Genomic DNA, 12957 nt, shown 5'->3' with positions numbered 1-12957 from the left:
GAGGGTCCCATTTCAGAGGGAAGATTTCAACCACTACCCCTTGTAATTCAGTTCCAAGGGGCAATGTGACACTCGAAAACAAGGGGTGGGGTAAAAAATAAGAATTGGGATTGGGCCTTAGTGTTGTATTTTCACCGTTTTTAAAATCTCAGCTCAGATCAGTCAGATATTAGCATTTAGTCAGCAATTAAAGAAGTGAATTAGAGCCTTATATAGGAAAAATGTAAAAACTCACTCCTACAACTATTTGCAGCTAAATTTTCCCCGGAAATCCATAACCTAATAATCCATAATCCATGACTTGGCAGGCCCAGGGTATGTTGGCATGGACTAACCCTACAGTGATATGAATGGTGTTTCAGTGCTGTGATGGAGATGTATGTCTGATTACAGCGCACTTGGAGGAGAACATGTCAGGAGCGGCGCTGTCAAGCTGCTACTCTGATTCAGGCGGCGTGGCGAGGCTCTAAACAGAGGACAGAATACCGACAACGACGAGCCTCTGTTACTAAGATCCAGGCTTTAGTCAGAGGCCAGTCAGCCCGCAAAAGGTAGAGCTAACATTTGTGCAAAAGATCACTCTGGGTTTAAAGTCAGGGTGCATCAGAAATCATACTGTAATATATGTATAATCACTGCTCTCCTTCTGTACACTGTCAAAACCTGGTTCGTCAGTTCAGCCTAAAAAGTGCTTCATGTGGTAACAAGTACCAGTTCTGTTCAACCAACATAAATATTTGAACCATTCTTTCATTGAAAGTGTTTGTGGTGAATAAAACTAGTTCAGCTGCTTGTTAACACAAAGTATTTTTTTTAGCTTGACCTCTCAAACCCTTTTTACAATGTACAGTGATGTATTTGTGAGTGAAACACTATCAGGGTGTCTGAACTAGCTGAGTATTTTCTCTCCATAATGATGCGAGGGGAAAGTGAAGCATCATATTTGTGGTTAAAGGGCCCATTTCGTACCACAGGGGTATTTAATTAAAATTCAATAATGTCCAGTTTCCTCAAGCAAAGGTCCCGACCATCATAATGTCTAGCTTGCATTATGATTCAGTGCCATATACTCTATACAAGAAGTAGTCTAGTAGTCATATCAGCACCTTATACAGTCAATAACTGAATGTCAAATCAAATAAAGTACAATTCAGTCATATTTCAACAACATTTATTGTCCGTTTTCTCTTTTTAGAGCATGGCATGTGAAATAACCGCCCTCTGACTCACTTTCTTCTCCGACTGCTGTTTTTTGCCTTGTCCCTCCCCTGTGTGTGTGTCACTCACTGGAGTCTCAGAGCTCATCGTAATGCACAGATCTGATTGGCTGAGTAGCATCACGTGTGATATTTACAACGCGTGCAACTGGCACCGTAATGACTAGAAATGTTACACCGATTAAAATTGGACCACCCTGTCTAAATTAAATAATTATCCATAGTTTATCAGTTATAGGTCCAGGTCCGCATAGGACAGCGCCTGTGTCCAGACTTAGACCACGGTCCGCCTTTTAGTGACCTCTGTCCTACAGTTTTTTTTTACATTTTTTTTTTCCCCTGAAGGTCCACTTGAAACATTTATGCGATTTCATGTTCCAAAAACAGATAATAAATTTTTAGCTAACCATTTTCCAACCTCTCTTTATCCCTTAGAATTAAACATGCTGTTTTTGCAGATATTTTCATATGTGGATCGTATGTACTGGGGAGTCAATGCTACATTTTGAGGCAATGTTTACATACTACATCAAACATTTATTAATAAAAAAAGCTTTTTTATTAATAAAAAAAAGTTTTACACCATAAATCATTACATTTTGATCGGCGATTGTGGACAAACAAGAATTTTGTCTTTAATATATGAAATGATATGATGAATCCTGTTTACTAAGATCAGCTGAACTAACAAGATACAAAAGGTCAATTTTGATTTCAGGTTGACTTTAAAATGACTCCATGTCAATAATTTTTAGTAGGAGTGTATCATAATGCGTCAATCTGAAGGTGGAGATTGACTGCTTCAGTCAAATGACATAAGTATACAGTGTTTTTTTTTTTTGTCTAGTCCCCAAAATTAGCGTCTCTTGTTGTCTGTGTTCTACCATTGGCTTAAATGGCTCCTCCATTCACACTGATGTCATTATATGTACCAAACTGCCATTATATGGTCCAGAATTCAGACAGAAAGTGTCAAATCAGGATGGTATTTGAGGTTTTGTGGTGCGTTGAACCCTAATCGAATCGTTGTGAAATCAGAAATTTAACCCCTGATGTTTAGGTTGATCTGGTCTGTGGAACTGAATGTTTAGGTTTTTTCATTATAGTAACAATCCAAGAACCGACAGTTTACCATGTGTGTATATGTCATTAGGTACCAATCTCTGAAGGAGGATAAGAGGAGGAAAGAGGAGGAAGAAGCTCGAAGGAGAAGAGAGGAAGAAGAAGAGGCAGCTAGACGGGCCCAGGAGGCAGCGGAGGCAGCCAGACGAGAGAGGGAGGCTGCTGAGGCAGCCAGGAGAGCGCGAGAGGCAGAGGAGGCAGCCAGGAGAGCACAAGAGGCTGAAGAGGCAGCTAGAAAAAAGAAGGAGGCAGAGGAAGAGGCAGCTAGGCTTGCTGAGCAGAGGAGGAAGGAGGAAGCTTCACAGAAGCTAAGAAATGAGACATTTATTGAAAATTTGGTGAGCTCTGAGGTAAAAGGAGGAGAAAAGGAAGCAAAGGCTGAGGCTGGTCCTCATCCTGAAGAACAGGATGGAGAACAAAACCAGAACATTCTGGAGCTGAATGAAAAAGATAAGAAGAAGGAACCAGTTGGGAAACTTACAGAAGATAACAAACACCTTAAAGCGCCGTTCACTGTCTTACCAGAGGAGACTAGTTCTAAAACGGCTCCAGAGGAAAGCTTGGACCGCAAAATTCCCCCAGCTGCTCTTCCAGAAGCTAAAATGTCCGTTTCTGTTTCTCCAGAAGAAGACAAAAACCTTCAAACCAGCACCCCTGTGACCCCATCTGAGCAGTTGAAGCCTAAAACTCCTTCTCTGGGTAGGCTCAGCACCTCCAGAAGCCAAGAGAAGAGGGAGCTGAGGCGGCAGCGCGGTTTGGAGCACAGCCAGAGGGAGATTGAACGGGCTGCTTCAATTAACAGAGAAGAACCGGCGCAGAAAAGCCCCACTGGGCCTGAAAGCAGACAAAACGAGCGATCCAATAGCAAAGAACTGGACCAGTACACGTTCGTAGCCTGGAGGAGTGATAGACAGAAGAAAGAAGCTAAGGATGAGGGAGAAAAGGCTAAAAAGGAGGCTAAGGAAGAAGTACAGAAAGCCACTCCTGAGAAAACTAAAAAAGAGGCTAAAGATGAGGAAGAGAAAGCTAAGAAGGAAGTTAAGGATGAGGAGGAAAAGGCTGTGAAGGAGGCCAAAGTTGATGGAGAAAAGGCTATAAAAGAGGCTAAAGATGAGGGAGAAAAGGCTAAAAAAGAAGCCAAGAATGAAGCAGAGAAAGCTGCAAGAGAAGCCAAGCAGGTTTCTCCAGCCCCAGTCCGACCCACCACCTTACCCTTGGACATCCCAGGCTCAAGGCCTGATAAGAACGGCCACAACGAGTCCCCCAGTACTGCTAAGGACCCCACCAACAAAGGCAAGGCACAGAGGAGCAACACCCACCCAAATGTCACCTCATCTGAAGCCCAAAAGCAGGAGAACAGGAGGCCTAAGATGCTACAGTAAGACATATATATGCCTGGTTGATGCTGTTTATCTCTGCATCATCTTAACTAGGGCTGGGTATTTAATACTTTTATGGTACCAACCAAAATTCTTCAGTACCAGAGTATCGTTCAGTATCAACACCTAGTCAGTCTGATCAGTATCTGTGAGCCAGTAAGCATGCTTGTTCCTGCTGAATTGCTGCATTATTTTCTCTATATGTGCTATTAACCACATGAACCTGACAGGTCCAGTACTGGCACAACAGAAAAACACAGAGCCACTCATTTAAATCTGCCACCAAAGGATTTGTGGTGCATCCCTAATGGCAAAAATCATTTAAAATATGCATAAGGGTTCTTTTTATTTTGGACACGCTTTTTTCCCCACCCCGATCGTGCACATGAGCTCATTCTGATCAGAATTCTGGTTGGTAAGACCATATTATTGATTTGTTTAATGAGACTAAAGATAAAGTGCAACTAATGTTTGATTTGTATTCCTATTCATGTGTTTTTTTTTCTTCAAAATGTTATTTTTTTAGACACTGAAACAGAATAAAATTTGATTAGATCATCTTGTTTACACGTCAAATAAATATAACATTTAGAAATCATTTAGAAAGCATTTAGAAATCAGATATATATATAAAAAAGAGTGAAAACAAAAACTAGCATTAATGTTAGCACTTCTTGATAAGTATATAATCTGTTGAGGTCAGTAAATATATCCACTACTTAAGCAACACTCACTCTCACTTTGTAATTTAAAAGGTGCTAAATATTTGTATCAAAGTCAAAGTGTGAGTATCGTTATCGGTATCTGAAATTTTGGTTGATACCCAGCCCTGTTCTTAAACAGAGTTATTATTGCCATTTTTCCACACATCGATTTACCTTCGACAATTATTTAAATGTAATTGCATAAATAGTTATAAACTATATAAAGAGTATTTGCTCAGTATTACATACGGTTATTACCAGCAATCGCTGTGGTTTATTAATCAGCTTGATTAATTGAAAATGAGATCTTGATTGTTCCATCCTGTCCTTTGTAGGATGTCAGTTTCCCGATCGTTGGATGACGTATCAGAGTTGGCGACATCAGGACACAACATTTCTGCAGTTTCACAGGTAAAGTGAACTCTGATTTTGGGTCGTTCCCCCTGGAGTCAGAGATTAGAAACAGGTAATTGAAGCAAAAACCAAAAATGAACAGCAGTTTATCAAAGTCAAACGATATTACTCTCAGCTTCCAAAGTGAAAACTTTATTTTAAGGTCCAGTTAACTAATCAGTGACAGTGTCTCGTTTATTCCCTTTAAAGGAATAGTTTGGCACGAAATCTGATTTTCCCAGTTTTCCACTTACTCTAAATGTAGTTAGTCAAGACAAGTGCAGAGTTCAAAAACCGAGACCACAAGGTTGACATTGCTTACAAAAACTAGAACTCAGTAGTGACCCAGAAAAGCCCAAATTATTTTTATGAAAATAAATCCACAGAACTTCTCTCAGCCAGCTCAAACCACATTGAGGTCTTCATTAACAAACACAGACATGTCGATTTGGGTTAGTTCACAGTGTGACTTACTGTGAGCTGTAAAATTGAACAAAACTTCACTGCTCTGGACAGTCAGACAACACTAGGGCTGATATTCACACAGCAGGACTGATCTCAGATTCCTTCCTATTTATGACTCTTATTGTCATAAACGCTGATTCTTTCAGTGCAAGTTGGGAGAAAATTTGGTGAAAGATTTTTACAGACACAATGGGGCAGTCGTGGGCTGGAGGTTAGGGAACCAGCCCTGTGACCGGAAGGTTGTCGGTTCGATCCCTTGAGCCGACAGTACGTGACTGAGGTGCCCTTGAGCAAGGCACCTAACCCCCAACTGCTCTCCAGGCGCTGTGGACAGGGCTGCCCAGCGCTCCAGGCAAGTGTGCTTACTGCCCCCTAGTGTGTGTGTTCACTAGTGTCTATGTGGGTGTTTGAGGCTAACTGGGTGACTATTAAGTTCTCTTTTTTGTTAGCAACGTCTCACCACTTCAGTTCTAAACTCAAGAAACAAAATTTGGACTCTAAAAATGTTGACTACGTCTGGGGTGAGTGGAACGTTTTGTAAATAAAACGTCTAACCAAACCAACATTCCTTTAAGCATTTAAATCCCTATTTATATTCAAATAAACCAGAACATAATAACATTATTAACAAGTTAAGTTCTGTTATGTTCTGTAAAATGCATTGTTTCCCTGTGCCATTTCTAATCGAAGCATGTAGGTGTCAGTTGTCTCTCATTTGAGTTCAGTCCCGTTTACAGCTCTTCAGATTAAATCAGCTTTGAGTCTCTTTTCCCCTCTAGACATTCCAGAACAGACTAAATGCAGTGATCCCTGATATCAGTCATATATGTCCTTCTCTGGCTTACTTAGGGCCACATGCGTTACCGCAAGTGTCCCAGGCGCAGGCGTCGCCTAGACTTTGTGCGTAACTGCTTGATGGTTAAAAGTGCTGAAATGGAGGACGTGGAGAGCTGGACTTTTCCCTTAATCCCCACAAACACCCTCCAGGTCATGTATCATTACCGGAGTGAATCAGCTGCTTGGGGATGATGGATGAGCGTGCTGTGAATCAGTAGAGGGAAAGCTTTCCCTCCTGTACTGTTTACAGAGAAATCAAACTGTGCCAAGTAAAGCAAAGCAAATCATCTTGAGTCTCATTGTGTTTGAGTAAACGTGCTTCCCTTAACAGAAAGGGTGGGTGAGATGGCAAGAGATGAACCTCAAAATACAACATGTGAACAAAAATGGTAAAAAATAATGTGTTTATAATATATTTTATAAATGTTTTTATAATTAAATCATTTAGATGTAAAAAAAGTTCATTCAGGATCATTAGTTTGATGTGAAACGCTCCATTCTAGAGAAACAGAGTCTGAATTGTTCACAGTGGTAGTGATAGGAACCAGACGTCTGAAGAGTTTAATCCCTCACAGAAAGTTATTACATGAGCGGGTGGTCTGAGAACCAATATGTTTCTAAGTTTGTTCTTAAATGTGTTCTTGAGAAAGGTCCTAAGAAAAAGTCTACGTCAGATTCATAACGTGTTCTTAAAGCGCAGAACTGTTCTCACCTTTGAGCTCTCGAGTGTGTAGATTGTATTCTTACCTAAGAACAAATCCCAAATAAGAAAACACTGCTGAATGTCAGACTCTTCGTCAGAACTGCGTAAGTGGGTTTTAAGAAGAAATTTCTAATTAAGAACAGTTGATGAACGAGGCCCCAGTCTTTTTTAAATGCATTTATGGCAGACGGTTGCATGTAGGACTTTGTACAGCAGAATAATCCCAAAAGAAAACATGTAAAAGCTCAGAAGACACATGTAGGTTCACTGGTGGGTTTTGGATAGTACATAAAATGTTTATATTCATGTTGTGGGCATTATGACCCCTGGTTCACCACCACTGTAAAGAAATCTGAGCCTCTACAGTCGACCGTTTCACACCAAACCACTCTAAACGGCTTTGTTTACTTGCCAACTACTGAATTATGCATAATGTCTTTCAATAATCTGTGAAATTCTCTTTTAAAATAAGTTAAAGATGTACTGGGCTGTCAGTCAGCTGCTTGTGACTATGCCGTTTCTTGTTCCCCAGAAGATGGGAGAGCATGTCGTATGACTAGTATAATGAAGAAAACCATGTACAACCTGGGATTAGTAGTAGTACACACTCAAACATGATGATACTCATGCAAGCCACCCATATGATGATCCTGGCAGCCTTTTTTCCAATCTTTGTTTTGTTTTGTTTTCTCAAAGAAATAATGTGCTGTTCTTGTATTACTGCAGCATTTGTGCATAAAGATTTTTTTAATGGCTTGTGACTGTTGCTTAAAGGGTTTCTTAGCCATCGCAGACTTTTTTAAACCCCTTTTTTCTGTTTACATAAAAGTGAAAAATCACCTATTTAATTGTGCTGAATATTTTAAAAATGCCAATGAGTGATGTTCCAGACTTTCTGAAAGTGGTGGTCCATCTGCATTGGTTTTGGTGTGCTAAAGTCAGTAATAGTTATATTCAGTGAAGGACACACTTTTACATTTTCGGATTCAAAAAAGGGACAAAAAGCTGTTTGTATTGTTTTTATTGATATTCAGTTTGTTTCAAAGATAATTATGGATATTAATTGAATTGAAATTGAAATCTGAAATTTGAGAATTCATCATATGTAGAACAATATGAGGTCAGAGTTTTTCGCTGCTGCTTAGATTTAATTTTCACCATTAGATAGTTGTGATTGGTGTCTGAAAGGCGGTTTTTGTAGACATAAACCTAAGCCTAGTTCTAAATCGATCTAGTCCAGGGGTGTCCAATCTAATCCGCAGAGGGCCAGAGTGGCTGCAGGTTTTCATTCCAGCAAAGCAGGTGGTCACCTGATCAACTATTTGAAGACTGAGACCAACTGGGACCCACTACCTACTATGAGACCTGCTGAGACCTACTATTAAACAAGTAGAACCAGGTGTGCTCTTGTTTGTTTGGAAGGAAAATGTGCAGCCATACCAGCCCTGTGTGGATACGATTGGACACCCCTGGTCTAGTCTATATTAAATTAAATAGAAACTGAGCTTTTTATTGCAAATGCTTTTTCAGTCAAGGCTAAGTTTAAAATGAGACTTCATATTGATATTTTAACTGTGTTTAAATGTTTTCACTGTTGTAAACCAGCATCCTGCTTACGGTGTGCCAGCTGGGCAATAAGGGAAAATAACTACTATAAATCATGGTGATGGTGCCAACTGATCTTTTGCTTGCTCTGTTGTGTCAGTGGGGGACTCTGAAGTTATGTTTACCCAGAATGTTTTACAGGATGCTTTACAGTCGTATGCAAAAGTTTTAACGTTTTGTTGATTTTCTTAGTGACAATACAGGGCAAAACTTATCTGAATTTGTTGTGCAAATTTCTTTGCACAATTTCTATTTATCTGCTCACTTTGAAATAAAAAAGAAGCATAAAATATAAAATGCGCTGTAACTTTTGCACAGGCCCGTTTTATTCCCATTATGTTAAATTTAGCAAATAAACAGTAATTGTGCATTAAAATGTGCAGAAATATGTTCTCTGTAGTGGATGTGTGAATTTATTTTCACTTACAAAATCAACAAAACATGAAATTTCACCAGGTGTGCTGAAACTTGTGCATGCAACTGTATGTTCTTGACTTTATACACTGAGTTGCCAGTTTATTTGGTACCCCAACCCTTTACTTGGATATACTGGCCATTTTACAGGTACACAGAAACCTGCATAAAAAAGAAAAATCCAAAGGTCATCCTTTTCTATTGATTGGGTAGAGGGGACTGATAAGTTGTGCAGATGGGCTGCAGTTTACAAAATGCACTTAAATAGTAGGTATTTCTGATATAATGGCCAATGAGTAGATACAGGTGTTGAGATATTAGGTTTACCTAATAAAGTGGTGACTCAGTGTATGCCTTGTATGATTTTTTTTTTTTGTTTGTTTAGTAAAACTGACTGTGGTGTTTAACACTCTCACAGACGCAGTCTCGGGCAGCCGAGGGTTCGCACGGAGGGAAAGCTGGAAGCACAGGCAGGACGCAGGAAAGCTCTGGTCTGCAGGACGGACCTCATGCTCCTCCGCCCACTCCAGAGAGGTAATAACAGAAACAGAGATTAATGCATGGCCTTATGGAAAGTTTTTGGTGTTACAGCTTAAAGTCCTTTGTGCAGGGCTCTATGTAGCCCCTCCCATCTCTATATTTTCTGGTCATATACAAAAGTTTGGGCAACACGGTCAGATTCTATGTTTTGCTGATTTTCTAAGTGAAGATAACACACTTCTGCACACTTTAATGCACAGTTACTGTTTTTTTGCTGAATTTAACACATTGGGGGGGTGGACATAAAATGTGGCCTGTGCAAAAGTTATGGCACAGGTTTTTTTGTCCAATATGTTAAACTCTAACTAAAATTAGCAAAATGACATAGTTATGTGTGTTCTGTAGAGGATGTATAACTTACTTTCACTTAGAAAATTAACAAAACATGGAAATTCAGTGTGGGTCTGCAAAATAAGCTTGTATACCAAGATGATTTCTTACAGTGTGTGTTTGTGTGTGTGTGTGTGTGTGTGTGTGTGTGTGTGTGTGTGTGTGTGTGTGTGTGAGACTTAAGACATGTTTGCTGATTTTCTGGGTGTACTTTCTGTTGTCTTTATGGTTTGTGGTTTATACCAGGGTTTCTCAGCCACTGGGTCCAGGACCACAAGCTGTGAAGGACCCCTTGGTTGTCCTTGGACCTATTCTGAGGGGGGGGCAGTGGTCTGTAGTGGGCCTATGATGGCACTTTGTCATACAAATCAGTGACTTAACAACAAATAGAAATGCAGAAATATAAAATGTTTTCAGACAGTTAACCACATTAATACAAGCCCTGCAATATCGGTGCACAAAGGCAGCTTTAATTTTTTTGTCCTTTGCCTCCAGAAACACATGACCTTTAGTTGTCCACTCGCACCAATATTCTGTTCACTGATACACATTGCATATTGCAAGGGTAGGCGCCCAAACATCACCGTGTTGAAAATTTCCCTAAAAATGACATTTTTAAGCAGAAACGTTGGATTTTGTTGTCTTGTGGGCCTTCATGTTTTCTAGTGATAAACAGGTGGGCCTTAAGGTGGAAAAGGTTGAGAACCCCTGGTGTATACCACCTATTATGACTATTTAATAGTAATTTGGATTATTATTATTATCATCATTATTTAACATTAATAAATCATTACTATCACAACGAAACTTCATATCTTCAAAATATGTAACTTTACAGAAGAAGGAAAAACATTATAATGAAACATTCATTCATTATTCATTGTGAAATTTGAATACACTGTAACAGCCAAAAACTATATACATATAAGGTGCAAGGAAGTACAGGACACTGAACTCCAGCTTCAAAGCTTCAGATATAACGGTTCTCGCATTAGACCAGATTATTCAGCGCTTTGCTGTTGCCCTTGTGTGGTTTATCATAGTTGTCGCTCATTGATGTGAGGAATGTAGTCAGGGACAGGTTTCGCACTCTGTGAGAGAGCTGCCCCCGGTGACTCAGTGCCTTCTATGTATGTGTTGGTCTAAATGAGTAAACTCTTATCAGCCGCGAAAGGCCGTCACACAGGAAACCTGACTCATTGGGCTCATGGGAAAGCTCTAGCCCTGTCTGAGCTTATCTGACACTTCACATGAGGTTTTCACTCCCTTATATAGCTACAGAGTAGCTGCTCTGAGAACGAAGAGATTCCTTCAATTCCTAAAAACTTCAGGCACTTGGAAGGGAGTCGCGGGTTTCTTCTGTGTTTAGATGAGACTGCCAGACGCCACATTTACTCCATGTTGCAGGCGATATTTATGTTGCACAGGCCGTCCAAAATTTTCTATCAAGAATGCATTAGATAAATCTTATGGGTTTTTCTAGTAGGTTGTTCTGTAAGTTTCCCTTCCTTCTGAAAGCCAAGACTCTGTTGAGAGGCCTGCCAGTTGTGTTTCTCAGTGGAGGTCACAACATTTTCTACATAAATCAATTCTTGGTACTAAAATTCAGAGCAAGCTGCTTTGTGAAAAAAAACTAGGCTCTTTTGCTTCGCATATCAAACCTGAAGTGGATGTAATCTTAGATTTTAACTTCCAGTTTATCCCACATGTAAACGCAGACACTAAGGTAGCTTTTTATCATTTTTTATATAAAGGTTTTGCAAAGTGACGCAAAGAAGCAGAGTTGATTACTGTAATGCTCTTTTTACTGGGTTTCGTAAGAAAGCGATAATAGATAGTATCACGCTTGTCGCCACTGCCAAGTTGTTGACGTCCCACTGGTCAACATGGTGTTTGCCAAAGTACAGCCATAGTGTGCTGCGTGGTTCATGGTTGAAGTAACAACAGCATCAGTAAGCAAAACTGTGTGAGCTTTTATAGCATCCCTGTCCAACGTAATGGGGGGAAGAAGCTAAAGAGCTGAGCCAGCAAGAATAAACAAGAAAAACTTTCAGCATCTCCCGTTAATTTTATCAGAGTCTGCCCTCATCAGTCGTCACAGCTAGACAGTTAGGTGAAGAATGAATCATTTTTGAATGTTGAGAATTGTTCATGATTGACAGCTGACGTTAATTGATGACTGACTTATGCAGTCTAAGTATTTACGTCTAGATCTCTTATGCTTTAGAACAGGGGTCACAACCCAAATGTTAAGAAGAGCCATTTTGTCCTTTCAACAAAAATCAAACCACTTTGGGAGCCACAATATTTAATGTCCGTTTTACCATCTTGGCTGTAAACATGTCTCGGTATGTGCTGATGTGCTAATAAAGGCTAAAACTATAATATAAACGAAAACGCAGACTTACTTTGCTCTGCTTTAAGCTTTAGCTCAGCTATAGGTGCTTTTCTCACATCTCCGGCAGGAAACCTTTCCAAAAGTGGACTACTTTGTTGTAAAATGTCTCTCAACATTTGATTTTTTACAAGGCTGAAGTCGCTTCTCATTTGCCAGCTTCTTGTTTGAATTTTCCCGTTCCACCTTAGTGGTGCAGCTGACACCATTTTAAAGTGGAACAGGAAAATTTGAACAAGAAACTGACTTGAGCTTCGTGACTTTTTAGTGTTTGACAATTTCTTGTTGCAGATTAAACGTATCAGGAAACCAGCTGGATTGATTATAAATGCAAATAAGGCCATTCGTCTCCAAATTATCGATGCTCGTCTTAAATTTTTCGCTTTGCCCTTTCGTTAGCTATTAGCTAAGCGAGCTTGCTATGTGGCCAGCAGTCACATAAGTTAACTTCAGGGTTAAAGGGTGAATAAGCAGTTATACATTAACTCCAGCATTTAAGACCATTTTTATTGTTTTATTTTACTGCACAGAAGGATTTTAAGGATTAATCTAATTCTACTGTGGAGCTGCAACAGCAGAATAAAAGAGCTCTGATTGTACCCATCCATCTTGTAGATGGTCGTCTTCATCTTCTTTTACCTTCAACTGTTCTGAGCATAATGGTCTTTTCCAATGAACTATTCAGTCACTCAGAAAAGTCATCATTATAAGAGCTCCAGTTTTGCTATCTGGGCTTCGAGTGACAGACGAGGCTTGAATTGTTCAAGAATCCATTCATTGTTCTGTGCTTTCCAAAGGTTTTCTTTTTCGCGAGTCTTCACCAACCAAACATAAAAGGCATGTGAATTTGTCT

General features: G+C 39.8%; 1 protein-coding gene across 4 annotated transcripts in view; it reads left to right on the top strand.

Annotated features, from left to right (window-relative positions):
* The window catches only part of LOC118818750 (unconventional myosin-IXb), a 129517-nt gene that overhangs the window by 95377 nt on the left and 21183 nt on the right, over positions 1–12957 (top strand). For all 4 annotated transcript variants that reach the window (XR_005008109.1, XR_005008108.1, XM_036586122.1 and 1 more), the window contains exons 22-26: positions 394–551; positions 2371–3717; positions 4758–4833; positions 6130–6267; positions 9258–9373. Coding sequence is in view for 2 of the 4 variants with exons in the window: in XM_036586122.1 (XP_036442015.1) it covers positions 394–551; positions 2371–3717; positions 4758–4833; positions 6130–6267; positions 9258–9373 (1835 nt within the window). In the remaining 2 variants the exon portion in view is untranslated. The remainder of the gene's footprint in view (positions 1–393; positions 552–2370; positions 3718–4757; positions 4834–6129; positions 6268–9257; positions 9374–12957) is intronic.

This window comes from Colossoma macropomum, unplaced genomic scaffold (genome assembly GCF_904425465.1).
Source record: "Colossoma macropomum unplaced genomic scaffold, Colossoma_macropomum, whole genome shotgun sequence".
In the NCBI taxonomy this organism is placed as follows: domain Eukaryota; kingdom Metazoa; phylum Chordata; class Actinopteri; order Characiformes; family Serrasalmidae; genus Colossoma; species Colossoma macropomum.
The sequence above is the reverse complement of the archived record's forward strand: the minus strand, read 5'-3'. Positions and strand labels throughout refer to the sequence as shown.